Source organism: Azolla caroliniana, unplaced genomic scaffold (genome assembly GCF_043228905.1).
Source record: "Azolla caroliniana isolate FFs.n. ecotype wild unplaced genomic scaffold, voAzoCaro1.0.p SCAF_1, whole genome shotgun sequence".
Classification (NCBI taxonomy): Eukaryota; Viridiplantae; Streptophyta; class Polypodiopsida; order Salviniales; family Salviniaceae; genus Azolla; species Azolla caroliniana.
Window position 1 is genome coordinate 9011221 of NW_028230436.1, and position 15139 is coordinate 9026359.

The window sequence follows — 15139 nt, forward strand, 5'->3', positions numbered from 1 at the left end:
TGGAATTTCCTCGATAGGAAATTGGAATCTTGATTACTTAACCAATATTTTTTACCATTACTTCAAGTACGATACTTATTTGAATGTTGATATTATGCATAGTTTGAAGACTTCATTATAACTTGAGACATACAACATAGGTATTTTCTTCTACTAAAGTCTCGAACTTTGAGTTCAAATAGTGTTTTGAGTGTTTAAACTCTTTACATAGTACACAAGTTTAGGATGAGTTTTTTAATATAAATTTATCATTGTCATGTCTGAATGTGTATTTGTGGATCTTATTATTTTCATTGACTCACAATTGCTTGTATTTTTGAAGCACCTTTGAGAAAACAAAATTGTGCACAACGCATAGGCAAGCTCAAATATCATCACACATAAATATCGTGCGGTTTTAGAACAATTTTATATTTCTAGTTGAGGACGAATTTGTTCAAGATCTTGCACATGCCTTCCATTTTTTATATTGTTAGAAACAACAATATATAAATTTGTTAAAATTGTTTGAGGTTTTGGTTTCCTCGTCAAATGTGATGATACTCATATAAATATTATTTGTGATGAATATATGTACAACAACATTCATCATGTGTAAAAGGTTTACGCATGATTCAGCATAGGGCCTTAAATTACATCTATGATTATAAAATCTATGATGGCTCCATGAAGGCAATGGTTTCATCGGTTGATTCCCATGCAATGCAAATCATTGTAAAAATGCATTGCTTAAATCACAAGGTAAATTAACGTATGATAAGGATCTGGTTTAGCTTATCAAAAAAATATAAAATATTTGATTTCTCCCACCGTTCTCGTGCGTTAATCACTTTTAAAAACAAGATAACATTTCATAAGAATGAAAATTGCGTTTGCTATTAGATTTTCTTATGATAGAAGACTCTACCTCATTTTATAGAGTATCAAGAAAATTTAATTGTTGTAAACACGACCAATTTACGTGCGCTACATTGGGTGTAATAATAAGAAAGCTAGGTTGTTAACCATTTATTTGCAGTTCTTGTTGAGGAGGTCATGACAATAGAAATATGGCGAGATTGGTTATTCAAGAATGGAAATTTGATCATTGTGATGCAAGTTATATGCCTCTTATGATAAGATCATTGAAGATGAAGCTACATTGGCATGTGGAACTTTATGCGGCACATTAACCTATATATACAATGGCAGAGTTGAACGTTGGACTCAATGGCAATATAAAATTCCACTAAATACTATTTATTTGGGGGAGCAACAATGGTGGTCTTGCTTAAAACAACACTCATGCTTCGGCATATGTTATTTTTTTCTTTCCACTTATTGTGATGCTTAATTGCCAAAGCCATTTGGCTAGTTTTTTTTTTCAAAAAACAAAACTCTTTCCGGTAATTATAAATGTTTACAGATGAGAATGTTATGTACAAATCTCATAATGGACTCTATAGTTGCATCTTATGTGGAGGCCCACTAACTCAAGAAAGGGAAAGGACGACCATTGTCGAATAAAGGGTAATCGATGTCTTTCAACTTCATTAGATTTGCTCGTGATGTCATCGTATTGGCTCTTTAATGTGGCTATAACTTCACTCCATATCTCTTGCAATAAATAGCGTTTGCTTGGTGCACATTTTGATTGGAGAAGATCCGCCTACAACAGTGTTCCTAGAGAGTCCATAGTGTTATTGGGTTGACCAATTCCAACACATCTTGATCTTTGACATTGATGGGGGTTGAGTGAACATTATCAGTGGTCGAAAACAAGATCTCTTGTGCCTTTATCACCAACGCCATCCCCTCCTCTTGAGGTTTGTATCTATCAAATGGGGCATGCCATGATAAACAATATACATCCCCCCACTTGATTGTGCCTTGCACCTGGCATAAATGCAATAGTTGGCCATTTTGGGTGGGTTGTTATGCCACAACGTGGAACGTTGTTAAATACAAGTGAAAATTCGGGTCACCCTTTCAAGTTTCAAATGATTAATTTTTTTCCTTTACTTCTTTACGGAGGAGCCAAACTTTGTTAGCCTCCGCCATCGTTATAAAAGACCTTAGGTTATTCAATGGACCTTAAGTTATTCAACCCAAATACATTACATTCTAAAGCGACTTCTCTCGAAATTAGGCCATGTAGCGAGCTTGAGTGCAGGAGTTTTTAAGAGAGCTTAGATTTGCGAGGAAGATGGATGATTGGGTACGCCCACATCATCCATGAGCGAGTGAGTAGAATGGCATGCAGGTTTCATTTCATATGTATGAGGAAATCGAATCAAGCACATACATACATACATATATATATATATGTACATACATATACACATATATATTATATATATGTATGTATGTATGTATAGCTATTAGTAGTTGGTATTTGTAGTTATTTGGTGTGTGTGCTGTGGAGGGAGGAAGGAAGGATGAAAGTGTAGTGGAATAAATGAACTGAAAAAAGGAAGGAGATATTAAAAGAAAAGCAAAAAGCAAAAAAGCAAAAAAGCAAAAAAGCAAAAAAGCAAAAGAGCCCCCCCCCCCCCTTCTGCCTGTTTTGGGAGCGCAGACAACACGCGCACAGACTCCATTAAAACAAAAAAAAAAGAAAAAGAAAAGAGGCAGGGCAGAGAGATGACCGTTTCGTTTTTAGGGTTTTAATCTCTGAGAAATGGAGATCTCAGAGTTATGTATATAACACAGTAACTAAAAAAAACACAACCAAAAAAATAAAACAAAAAAACAAAAAACAGATCCTTTAAAAACTCAGGAAGATATGTATTAACCATTCCTTTTTTTCTCTTTCTTTTTCCCATTGATTTACAGAGAGAGAGAGGGACAGAGAGAGAGAATGCCGTTGTATGTTTGTTTATGGTGTGGTTTACTTTCGGTCTTTTCAACTTTTTTTGTTTTTATTTCTCACTTCTGTGTCTGTCTGTGTGTCTGTGTGTCTGTGTATTTTTGTTTTTCTGAACAGAGAGAGAGAGAGGCAAATAAATGATTATTACTCCCCCCCCCCTCTCCCTTCGTTGTCTTCTTCTTCTTCTTCCTCCTCCTGAGTCATCCTCTTGTTTTTTTCCTCCAAATTTAGGATTTGATTCGACGACCCCTCCAAAAACCCTCTTCTTTTTTTGTTTGTTCTTCCATAAGAGCAGAGCAGCACGTAAAGTATGTATGGGTGGGGCAAGCGAACAATTAATGAGCTGAATAACATTAATCATCATTAGAGATTACTACTTCATTATCATATATTTATACATAAATTATTAGAGGACCATGGAAGATCTCTTCTTCTAGGGTTTAGGATGTGAGAAGAAAGAGGCACCACAGCATTCTCTATGTATCTATATCTGATTTCCCTTCTAAATGATCGCAGAACAAAATCTCTGTGTCTTTTGATAGAAACCCGCCCATCTAATAATAGCCATTGGGGAAGAGCACAACTCCATGGGTTCTTTCACCACCGTGCCTGTTTACTTGCTTTAGTCTCACTTGCGTCTTATTCTTTTTCAGCAAAATCTGTATCCACTGTTTTCTCTGCATAATATACCCACATATGCTCTCTCTTGTTTTACCTTTTCTCGTATCGATGACTTCATGGTGAATTCTTCTGAAAGGCCTCTCTCTCTCTCTCTCTCCACAATTCATGATTTTTGTGAGCACAGATTCGAGAAACCACAGACTTGGAAGTTCACCTTCTCTCAGGTAAAAATCTTATATATATATCTATGTATTTATTTATGTATACGTCTATGGATACGTATGTCTGTTTGTATTTGTGTATGTATGTTTGTTTATGTGTTTTATGCGTGTATGTATGCATGTGTTTATGATGTTAATTGGCTCTCAAGCTGTCTGATCATGAGATCAATCTACATTCTGGATGTAGTTAGTACTAATAAAAGTTTTTTCTTTTTTTTCATTCACCACCCACAGTTCAAAGGTTTTTTGTTTACTCAACATGGGTTGTGTATCCTCCAAATTTCTCAAAAAACAAGCACATGTGAATGACTACGACGGTGATGGTAATGATAGAACCTCTATTACTCATAAGGCCGCTCTGAATGTGAAACCTGACAACTCTTTGGCCAGCAACGGCTTTCACCAGCATTATGTATCACTCACATCTACGTCATATGGTTTGATGAGAGTTGAATCACCCACCAAGTATGTAGAGAAGAAGATAAAAAAAGATGGCAAAGAAGAGACACTAACTGAAATGTATACCAAACTCAGTACTTTAGAGATGGATTTAACACAAGTAAAGCCATTGTATGAAGAAGTGGGTGTAATGAATGGCCCCGTTAGGATTATTCCAAGTCCATCATCATGCGGAAGAAATGTTGGTTTGAGTTTTGGTTCACCGGATTATGCAATTTCTGAGACTATAGATGTGGGTGACATGATGATGGGTCTTGAAGAGGCAGCATCACTCTCTGAATGTTCATCATCACCTTTAACATATGCTTGCAAGAGATCGTCACTCGATACTATGCATCAGAACCCGAAGAAGCTTGGGAAGAAAGCAAGGTATGCCAAGGACATAATAATGACCACTTGTGATGATGATGATGGCGATGATGTACTCATCAATGAATTCAATGTGTCTCCACGACAGTTTTCTTCAAGGCAACCCGATTTCACATCACATGCTCAAATGGTTCGGACAAAACCTGGGAAGAAATCAAGGTATGGCAAAGAGGGCACTTGTGATATTAATGATGATGATGATGATGATGAAAACACCATCAATGAATTCAGCATATCTCAATCTAAGTTTTCATCATCAAGGCAACCTAACTTTAGTCACAAGAAACACAACCTGAGGGCTGTGAAAAAGCCCAAAAAACTGAAGAATGTTGCTTCAGAGATGATCAGTGAGGAAGGATTCGGCGATGAGAATGCCATGCCACAGCAAGTACAAAACATTGTGAAGATACCGCCATCCAAGGACAACACACACACACGCAGTCCTCTTGCTAGTGTTCCTCTTAAAAGAAGAGAGAGCATTGCAATTGCAAACAACAGACTTCTCAGCTCTTTAGATGCCATTGCCTCACTGAAATCCAGCCCTCAAGCTTTGTGTTCATCAACAAAGCATCATGTGACGATGATGACGAAGTATTCAAACCCATCTCCAAAAAGTATGATGGGTAGCCTTCTAGGACAATCTGGATCATCAAGGAGGGTCCTTATGGGTGCAAGTTTACTCTCAAGTGAACCAAAGAAGTCATCGAGGAGAGTTCGTATGGGATCAACCCCAATATATAGTACACCGAGTAGCCCTTTGTTTGATCCAGACCTTGTAGCTTCATATGAAGAAGTGTTAGAGGATATATCATGGGATAAAAACCACAAGGAAAATGAGCGGCAGATGCAAGAAGTTGAGAAAGAATTAAGCGAAGTGTTATGTTTATATGCCCCTACTTCTGCTACTACTACTGGGCTTGATAGGAATATATATGACCCATTTTTGTGTTTTGAGGAGAAATGCCCCCCTGGTGGTGGAAATAGGATCGTGCTATATACAACCACACTCAGAGGTATTCGTAAAACATTTGAGGATTGCAACAATGCAAGAAGCATTCTTCACGGATTTGATCTCATTATTGATGAGCGGGATGTGTCGATGCATCTTGGTTTCCTCAATGAGTTACGGGAGCTCATGGGTAGAGTGGTCTCTGTTCCAAGGTTGTTTGTTAAAGGTCGATACATAGGGGGTATCGATGAGGTTGGGAAGCTTCATGAAGATGGACGGTTAAGTGAGCTGGTGGAAGGGTTCCCTAGAGATCTGAACAAAGTGGTATGTGATGGATGTGGTGGGGTTCGATTCATTCCTTGTTTGGAATGTAATGGAAGTTGCAAAGTGAGAAAAGAAGAAGAGAATGGTTATTTAAGGTGCTCACAATGTAATGAGAATGGATTGATTCAATGCCCTATATGCATATAGAGAGAGCAGCATTCTTGTGCTTTAGGTCAAGTCAACTTCAATGTACAACGCAGGTTATGTTTCCATGAAAGTTGTCATGGTGAGCAAAAGCTATGTTTTTCTGGTTGATTCAATGCCCTATACCTATATATATTTCTTGTAGGGCGTTCTTAATCAACCACTATGCAACATTAGCTGTCTTCATGATTGTAGCAAAACAAATGTTATTCTAGCCAAAGTTGTGTGATATATCTTACTGTCTTTTAATGTGTATGTTTTAATCTACCCGGGGGGAAAAGCAGAATTTTTGGCATTACATGTCAGCAGACATTGTATTGTATGAAGACTTAATATAACAAAAGATATTTTTCATGTCAGAAGGCAATTTTTCTTTTGTGCCAATGGTTATTGAATCATTTTTCACTTCATTCTGTTTTTTGTTCATTTCCAACAATGAGGAAGCAAGGATTGTGTTACCTGATTTGTGCATAGCAACTTAAATAGCATATTGAGCTTTATTAGATGGATGGGCTTTATTATCCTGCTCAATGAAATGAATTGTGCACACGACAGGCGCAACCCAAGTGTTACAGTAAAAATTTGATGCTAATATTCCTACAATTTCCATATTTGGTAAGAAATCAACCCAGCAAAAGAAATATAGGCTTTGTTTTTTTACCTTGGAGGCAACCATGGCCTATAGGGGCAAACCAAGTTTACAAGAAGTGTAGTAGCAAAAATATGATGCCAACATTTGCAGTGTTTCCAAATCTAGTTATAAATGAGCCTAAAGAAAGAAAGAAAGAAAAACTTCGTTTTTGCCATTGGAGGCAACCTGAGTGGTCACACAAAGGCAAAAACTTTGGTAAGACACACAATGCATTCGCCTACAAGATATCATAACATAGGTAGGGTACCAATAGGAGAAGAATATGTAATAACCTACAAATCATGATAAGAACTATTAACGTTTTTGACAGGTGCCAAGTAGATCATGTTATGAAGAATTCAAATATTATATGCTTTCCTTTTTTATGTGGTATGAAAAATAAATCAAGCCTAAATGATGGCAAACTAAATTAGATAAAGTTATGAAACCATATGTGGAGAGAGATATTAACATTGTCTAAGACCAAATTTGGCCCATGATACAATTACAGGAATGGTACAAAATAAAATAAATATAAATATAAGAGTTATAATGTGGTACAAAAGATGTCGTAGAGTGTAACATGTTCTATAAAGGAAATGGCTGTGCTGAGACTAGTTTCATGTTCATCCAAGTCTCTCGAAAAGGAGAAGGGGGTCAAAGGGTTTTGATTCAGATGTGGCCCGTGGTCCTAATGTCAATGGTATCCCAACCATAGCTCCCAGGAAGGGTATCGCCTTACTGTGGGGGGGGGGGGGAGAGAGACGCACACAAAAGCAACTTCTCTATCTTACTCATGTTCATTTTGTGTAATACATCTTGTATGACCCAGGAAAGGGTTTGGGGTTTTGGGTTTCCTCATTACGTGCATGTGCATGTGTTTTGAACATGTGGTGTGTTGTGTGATCACAATGATACAATGCTACAACTTCGAGAATAGGGAACCAATTACACACTGAAAAGGATCTGATGCTTAAGAATATAATTGGAGCTTTTCCTGTTTTTTCGCAGCAGTTTGACTTTACATTGAACAAAGAAAAATTCTCTCACAAATGATCTTTTCCCAATCATAAACTTTTTAAAGAACTTATCAAGCACAAGAACTTATCAAGCAAAGATTTCAAAACAATGTATAGTGAACTATTTAACTCATCTCTTCTGTACTACTGGGTATTTTGCATCTTACAAATAAATACAAAGGTAGTGTGTTACAAAATGATAATATACACGATGACCCGATTTGTCTGAAATGTGGCAATTATATAGCAATGACAAGAATGAGCATGGTGAGAAAAAACTATTTATACATCTTCACTTGATTTTTGGTGCATCTTTTGGGAAGAGTCTTCCAGACCTGATGTATTCTGGAAGCTCATTTCTCCTCGCACTTCTCCGCTGCTTCAAGAAACAATCAATTAAGGAAAAACGGTCTTGGGAAAGTCATGTACAGTAGAAATATGAAAAGCATTACTGATAATAACACAAGCAACAGCAATAATAATAACAATAATGATCACAAAAAATTACTAAAAGTAGAATTGACAATACCTTCCAGCTGATGTCAGATATTTAATATCCTTCACAGCTCGGTTTGCAGCGTAGAGGACCAGTTTTCTCACCTGGAACATCATTTTTTGTCAGATGCAAAAATTTTAAAGGATTAACAAATGGCAACTAAGAAATTGAACTGTATGCAATTGATGGAAAAAGTAGGAAGAAAATATTCTCAAAAAAGATGTGCTAGCAATTGTAGATGGTCCTGAAATTTGAGAAAATGAGGAAATTTCAAACCATATGGCAAAGCTCCAGTTTATCACCTATGCTAATACAACTTTTTGCCGTAGTTCCCTCGCATGTATATTTCATCATTGAGATAGAACCACAAAGAATATGCAAACAAAACTGCACTGTGCTTGCAGATGCGAGGCATCTAGATTAAGTTTTAGAAATCTTTAAAACAAGTGCATATATCAAAGCATTGCATAGAGTTCAACCCTGTTTGTTTATTCATGCTGTATAATGCAGGTCTCTCGCATGGTAATTTTCGAGTGAAAAATACAGATTCGTTTTCTCCATGAAAGAATTGGGATTACACCTGATGATAATGTTAATTGAAGGGCATTGATTGATATTAGATGTATATCTATATATGAAGGCCCATGAATCCATATATATCATATCTATATCTAAATATCTCTAATTCAGTAAATATATATTTTTCCTCAGTAAAAATAACAAGCTAGTAATGATGCAAAAATATAGTAACAGTAATAACATAAAAAGCCAAACCTCCAGTCTGTCCTCCTTGGCAAGGTGATTCTTTGGAAGTAAACGGAACTCGTCAGTAAGATGGATGCATTCTTGTAGATTTTCAGGCGAGATAAATTCTAATGCCACATGGATGCAGGACTGGAACAACAGTATATATTGATCATCAGATGCAAGATTTTATAGTTTTTTGATAGTCATGAGCCACTCATTGGATCATATTATCATAATTCTGGAGCTCCTTGTTTTACCTTCAGATTTCGCACTTGATGTGGACATCCAACTGGAATAAGTACAGCCTCACCAATATGTTGTTCGAATGTCCAGGCTTCAACTCCTGTACATGAAGATCAAATCCACTAAAGCACACTGCAGATACATTATCATTTTGCTAATTATATACTATAGGTGATACTCCTCAGCATTCAATTTCAGTAAGTGTGAGAATTAAATTCGTTACGCAATGTCATTTATTCTCACCAAACTCAGTTTTAAGCCTCCTTTTGTGCTCTTCTGTGAGGTAAAACAATTGATCATGGATTGGATGAACTATCTGCGAGGACAACATTCAAAAAGTGAATTGTGAATGGAATAACTTACACCATAAGCACAAAGTCATTGAGTACATGCTGAACCATTCTTACATGATCAATGAACTCCTCATTAACATGCCTAAACTCATGAAAATGTTTTTGTAGGTAAATCTGCAGTTTTGGTACATCTTGTCGACGAAAGACATCCCAAAGTGCTGCACCACCAGTGTAAGTCTCTCTTTTTATTTCATCTGGTTGTGTGTATATTCCATCAATGTCAATGCATGATTCCGGGAGAGTTGTTAAGGTTTGCTTTTTTCCATCATTCTCTTTTGATGGGTCCTGAACAAGGAAAGGTTCACAATTTCATATTTAATGATGCTTATACAATTTTCTTGAAGAGGGAAACGTGTCCTTTTGATTATACTTGTAGCAAAAACGTTTTGAAACAGACTCTGGGACCTAATTTGTATGACTAACCGAAAGTTTTATGCATCTAAGAAAGTGAATGCTTGCCTACTTTGTCTGGATGTAATTGATCATCAACAGGAACAGATTGGAGCTTGCTGGACTGTTGCAAATCAAGATCTCCTGCTGTCATATTCTCACCCAATGACATTTCCACTATTGTTTCCTTGTATGCCTCTTTAAATTTCGCTATACGCTTCGTTTGCCACCCAGGAAGCTCAATTTCGGTTGCATGAGTAAGCACAGTCACCTTAAAAAGCAAGTCCAATGCATGTCAGACACATCAATACCTTGAAAATATAAGCTTAAAAACTAGCACAGAGAAATACCTTATCAGCTAGATCACAATGCAACTTCATTACAGAATCACCCCTCCCAAGCTCCTCTTGAAGGCCATAAGTAATGTGAGTTTTTGGGCCAAAATCGGGCCTTAATCCATCGTCCGGAATCCTAGAAGCTAGATTCAATACTCCATGCTTTGTATTTGTATATTCATGGAAAGGCAAGGCACTTATGAACTCAGCTCCGAGCCATGGAAGTCTTTCCTCAAAAAAACTAGAAGGAAGCCAATCACTCAATTTCAACAATTCAGGCCAACCATTCTTATGTATCCTTCCTTCCTGATATCCTTTAAAAAATCGATCTATGTTTATTTGCACCTGAAAAATGAATCTTCCTAATCACAATCAGACAAACACACACACACACACACACACATATATAATACCACAGAATATATTCTGCTTTTAAATTACCGGATGCCAACCTAAACAATCAAAAGCGTCTATAAACTTGCTCTTTGAGCCTTCTTGAATTGCACGCCACATAACTTTTGGATCCCAGCTTAGCAGCTTAGGTTCTTCTACCACATCTCTGATGATCACTGGCTCACCTCGATACCAATGTTCTTGGAAATGATCCAGTCCTTCATTTTTGACACCTTGTATAGTTGGACAGTAAATAAAATTATCTTCACTCTCCTTCCTGGAAGCTGCTTGTCTTAAGAGGTTGTCTGGAATTGAACCAAGATCTGAGCTCACATTTCTTGTACAAGTAGTGCATTGACGCTCGAGATCAGAACAAGCCCGAGGATTTTGGTGCGTGGACATTAACTGATTGACCTCAGCCACCAACTTCGCAATCCAATTAGACTTCAATATTCTTTTTAAGACCATTGAATTGGATCCACAACCACCACGTTCTGTGGGTGGGCAAGGGATGCCACCATCATCATGGACAGTCCAGAGAGGCAATTTGTAGTGGGGTATGCCAGCAGATCCCTTCCCGCGGCCCTTGACCCTGATCTGAGAAGGCTGCTCGGCAGATCCAGCATGATCACCTCCAGGTTGGCGCCCTTGCCTAAGCTCTCTACAACATGTCAAGCAAAGATCATAACAGCATCCAAGACAGCTTCTGTAAAGATCCACAATTGATACATTGCAATTGTCACTGCAAGAAAAGAAAGAAGGGCATGTTCATGTCCACAGAATGCATTGAAGGTATATGTGACCGAAGATTGAGAAATCAAATCAAAATACGGTCCATTTTAGAAGGTGGATTTAGGTTGCGTGCACTATATTTCCAATATGATGCACAATTTACATTCAACAAGGCCTTTGGATTATGAGAATCTTCTCTTATTGCTCTTCCCTTATGACCGAGAAAAAGAACCCTTTTTGTCCAGTTAATAATCTAATTATGTCAACTACAAATAAACAAATCAAAATCAGCATATGACCCACCAATACAACCGCTCATCCTTCATAAGTTTTGACCTCTCTGCTTTTGCACTGGCATCTCCTGGAAAGGAACAATCATGACATTGCCTTTCTAATACTCCGAAAGCAAAACAAAAGGATGCAAGTTACTATATAGCATACCTCTTAGCTTCACTTCAAGTTCAACTTCTTGGCACTGCTCTTGATGAAATTGCTGAAGTAGAGGTTGGATAAAAGATAGAGTATACTTGAGAAATTTGACTTTTTCAGCATCGGAAATATATTGCTGTTTTGACAACATTTATCATTCACAGATTCAGAATAAATGTCCTTTCCTTAGGACAAAGTACCATTAGCATAAACTCAATGAGTTACCACTTCAGGAAAGATGGATCCAGGACCCTCTACTCCTAGACAGGATTTACAGTTGCAGCTTCCACAACAGCAAGGGCAGGCTTGATGCACTTCATCTTCATGCAGTTCTGGATAGCTGCACAGCTTATTTTCAGAGCTAATCAGAAAGATTAGTGCACTGCCGGGTTCCAATAGTACCAACTACTGCAAAGATATACTACAGAGATTTCTAAACAAATAAAAAATAAAAATAGTGCAAATAACCATCACTTTCAATAAGAACAAACATCATGCATGTCCAATTAGAGAAACCAAAAAGCAACAAACTCAACTACACTTACCATCTTGCAATGCAATTCAAACAATAGTTCTTTCCACATTTTAAACAGAATATCAGATTTTCCTTTTCATTGCCTTCACATTGATGACAATTGTTGCTGTGCAGCTCTCTTTCTGAATCAGCATATAACTTTGGTGTATGCAGTCTTTCATCCTAAGGATTTCAAAAAGAAAAGCCTTAGAACATAACCTATAATTTACCTTACCTTTCTTTGCTATCAAAATTAAACTCTTAGCCTAACCACTATACAGAATTGAAATAGTGTTCACGCTGTATATCAGATTTTCTTATGGATTTGAAATAGTGTTCACTCTGTAAAGCACGTTTATCATAATCAGAAGTCAACACCCATAAACATATCAGTTAAAAAAAGCCAATTTTCTAGGTTGCTGTTCACTGTTCATTACAAAGCCACAAGCAACTATCGTAAAACTATGATGTGCTTGAGAGCAGTGCACAGTTTCTGCTACCTTGTGGATTCCTTACAAATCAAAGGCTAAACTCATGCAATCATGCAGTTTTGTGGAGGTTGTACCATCTGTTATCCTAAAAGATATGTTGTGGGGCAACTTATGATCATATGAGCGAGAATAAGACTTAGAGGCTATCAATATGAGATTGCATTCTCTGTACAGGTCAGCTCCCTTTCTCCCATATTTTTGGAACTCTACATTGAAAAGATGCAGGTTTACATAATGCCTTGACTCACGTGACATGGGAGAGATGTGTTTGCCCATTGGAGACAAATACAGAATCTTATAAAGAATATCTTCCCGTATTGATGATGACAGCCTGATAGTTAGATCGAACCCAGAGCTACATACAGTCAACCTCTCCTTTGGCCAAATTGCCTTACCTTAGAGTGGAGACTCTAAGATACCTTTGCCAATGCAAACTAATAGATGAGTGTGTAATAATGCAGAAAAGGGCATAGGGAGTGTATCTCCAGAGCAGAGGATGTATCCACTATAAAATTCATGGATGTCCACTGGTTCTTTAGGGTGGAATTTGGACCGTTCTCCCAGTTCATGGACTTCTGAGGAGTAGATTGCCAACAAGGCTTCCAAATGCAGATGTCAAACTTCATCAGAAGGTGATGCCAAGAGGCTTCAGAGAAAAGACAGCAAGCCACTTCATACGGGGATATCGATTAACCTCGCAATTCATTCTGGTCACATCAGATTCCCGACCACAAGGATATCATATAAAAGATGGTGTTTGCATAGAAGGGTAGATAGTATTGATCCCCAAGATCGACCACCATCCCCCAATAAGTTTACTACAGGGAACATTAATGTCATATGGCATCATACTCTGAGAGAGAACCTAAGCTGATCCACTCATGCTCTTCCTCACTGTATCATTCACATTACTTCTACCCATGGCCCCTGTATCATTGTACATTTATAACAGCCTCGTTACACAAGGTAGCAACCTAGTTTGAGTACAGTTCAAATTTGCTCCTTTTAACCAGATAATCTATAAAAATAAACACATGGATCTGATTTTTGGTTTCATATATGTCCCTTTGGTCTTTTACAGAAGTTAGTTTAACACTTCATTTCACAATGTGCACTCTTGGTAGCAAAGTTTGTTCATTAGTAAAGGTCTACAACATCAAGAGTCGCTTAATCCGAGCATAGTATATGAAAATGGTTAAAACATACCAATCTCTGTCTTGATCTACATATTGTATATGAAGAACTTACATGTAAATACGCAAATTGAGACCTCATGAGATCTTTTGAAGGTGGCCCGTTTTGGAAATGCGCTGGATGACCCACCTTTGCGGAATGTCCAGCATGTTTATGATCACTCACTTGCTTATGATTACCATGAACCCTAGAGGAAGGCTTCAACCTCGGCTCTGCTTCAAGAAGAAGCGAAGGTCTAGTGATCATGTGACTTTTAGAATCAACAAGAAGACTAGAACTTTCTTTAGTATGATGAGTATGACTGAAATTGTTTGTTTTTGTTTTCTTTTTGGGAGAGGAATTGGAGGACGCCCCTGCGGCTCTCTTCTTAGCTTGGTTATAATGTTTCTCACAGAGTGTCTTATTTTCCATAGCTCGAGCGTTGCAACGCCATTGCTTCCCATCTGATCTCTTGCAACGAAACTCATCCGGGATGTCTTCTTCGGCTGCTTTGCTCCCTGATCCACCACCACCACCTTTCTTCCCTCGATTCATGACGATGTTAAAATCCCGAAGAAGAAAGAAAGGGAGAAGCCGATATGTTAGAATTTACGATCCCTGAGATTTGCCCCTCCCCTGCTCGTCTTTACCCCCCTGAAGGAAGAAGAAGAAGAAGAAGCCCTGGCACTCAGGCATTTCCAAAATTACAATCGATACCCCTCGATACCCCCCCCCCCTTCCCTCCGCTTTCGTTTCCTTTTGACAACTTTTTCGCGGGTTGGTTTCTCCAAATTACAATCAATAACCCCCCACAAGTCTTTCGTTGGCCATGCATGCAATCGACTTTTTTGTTTGTGCCCCCCGGCCTCCATTTCAAAAATCACATACCATACCCCCTCGGTTCCTAGCTTAACCTCCTCTACCGTTCGATTTTTCCGAAAATTTACAAAACCATACCGATACCCTTTTAGCTTCCGAAAATTGCCAGAAATGGTGCTCTTACGTAGAAACTACAAAGCCAATGTGACCCAATAAGCTCTCTTATACCAAATTTACCCACTCCTATCTTCTGACATCCACAACAATACCGCCTATTTTTGCACTATTTTAAATGTCCCAAAATACCCCATGTGAAGGAATTGATATTACCCTAACTTTTCAAGGGACTAATATTACTTGTAACTTTTTCATAGACATGGCAAGCAAGGTATAGGCTCTAATATGTATTGATGAGCTCGATTTGCTACTTTGGAAAAGA

General features: G+C 37.8%; 2 protein-coding genes across 3 annotated transcripts; one reads left to right on the plus strand and one right to left on the minus strand.

The window, feature by feature from the left end:
- The first annotated feature begins 3409 nt into the window (after positions 1 to 3409).
- Positions 3410 to 6149, plus strand: LOC147868852 (uncharacterized). The gene is made up of 3 exons (XM_087324050.1): positions 3410 to 3547; positions 3583 to 3693; positions 3925 to 6149. The coding sequence occupies exons 2-3, from the start codon at positions 3635 to 3637 to the stop codon at positions 5936 to 5938; spliced, it is 2073 nt and encodes a 690-aa protein (XP_087180176.1). The 5' UTR covers positions 3410 to 3547; positions 3583 to 3634; the 3' UTR covers positions 5939 to 6149.
- A 1533-nt stretch (positions 6150 to 7682) lies between these two features.
- On the minus strand, positions 7683 to 14451 carry LOC147868853 (lysine-specific demethylase JMJ27-like). 2 transcript variants are annotated; one of them, XM_087324063.1, is made up of 14 exons: positions 13957 to 14451; positions 12249 to 12400; positions 11929 to 12043; positions 11716 to 11839; positions 11578 to 11635; positions 10591 to 11284; positions 10165 to 10494; positions 9888 to 10085; positions 9479 to 9709; positions 9315 to 9387; positions 9086 to 9171; positions 8856 to 8975; positions 8115 to 8185; positions 7683 to 7961 (listed from the first exon to the last, which is right to left on the minus strand). In XM_087324063.1, the coding sequence occupies exons 1-14, from the start codon at positions 14434 to 14436 to the stop codon at positions 7868 to 7870; spliced, it is 2826 nt and encodes a 941-aa protein (XP_087180189.1). In that variant the 5' UTR covers positions 14437 to 14451; the 3' UTR covers positions 7683 to 7867. The 2 variants fall into 2 exon arrangements, with proteins under 2 accessions (XP_087180189.1, XP_087180182.1); XM_087324056.1 differs by having other exon boundaries at positions 7683 to 7964.
- Between the last annotated feature and the right edge of the window lie 688 nt (positions 14452 to 15139).

Bases quoted from the DNA above. Each gene is read 5' to 3' on its own strand.
- LOC147868852 (XM_087324050.1), top strand. From the start codon at position 3,635: ATGATTTTTGTGAGCACAGATTCGAGAAACCACAGACTTGGAAGTTCA. The intron at 3,694-3,924 runs GTAAAAATCTTA...CACCACCCACAG, and splicing joins GGAAGTTCACCTTCTCTCAG to TTCAAAGGTTTTTTGTTTAC.
- LOC147868853 (XM_087324056.1), bottom strand. From the start codon at position 14,436: ATGAATCGAGGGAAGAAAGGTGGTGGTGGTGGATCAGGGAGCAAAGCA. The intron at 11,636-11,715 runs GTATGCTATATA...GTTCCTTTCCAG, and splicing joins ACTTGAAGTGAAGCTAAGAG to GAGATGCCAGTGCAAAAGCA. The intron at 8,976-9,085 runs GTAAAACAAGGA...CTGTTGTTCCAG, and splicing joins ATCAAGTGCGAAATCTGAAG to TCCTGCATCCATGTGGCATT.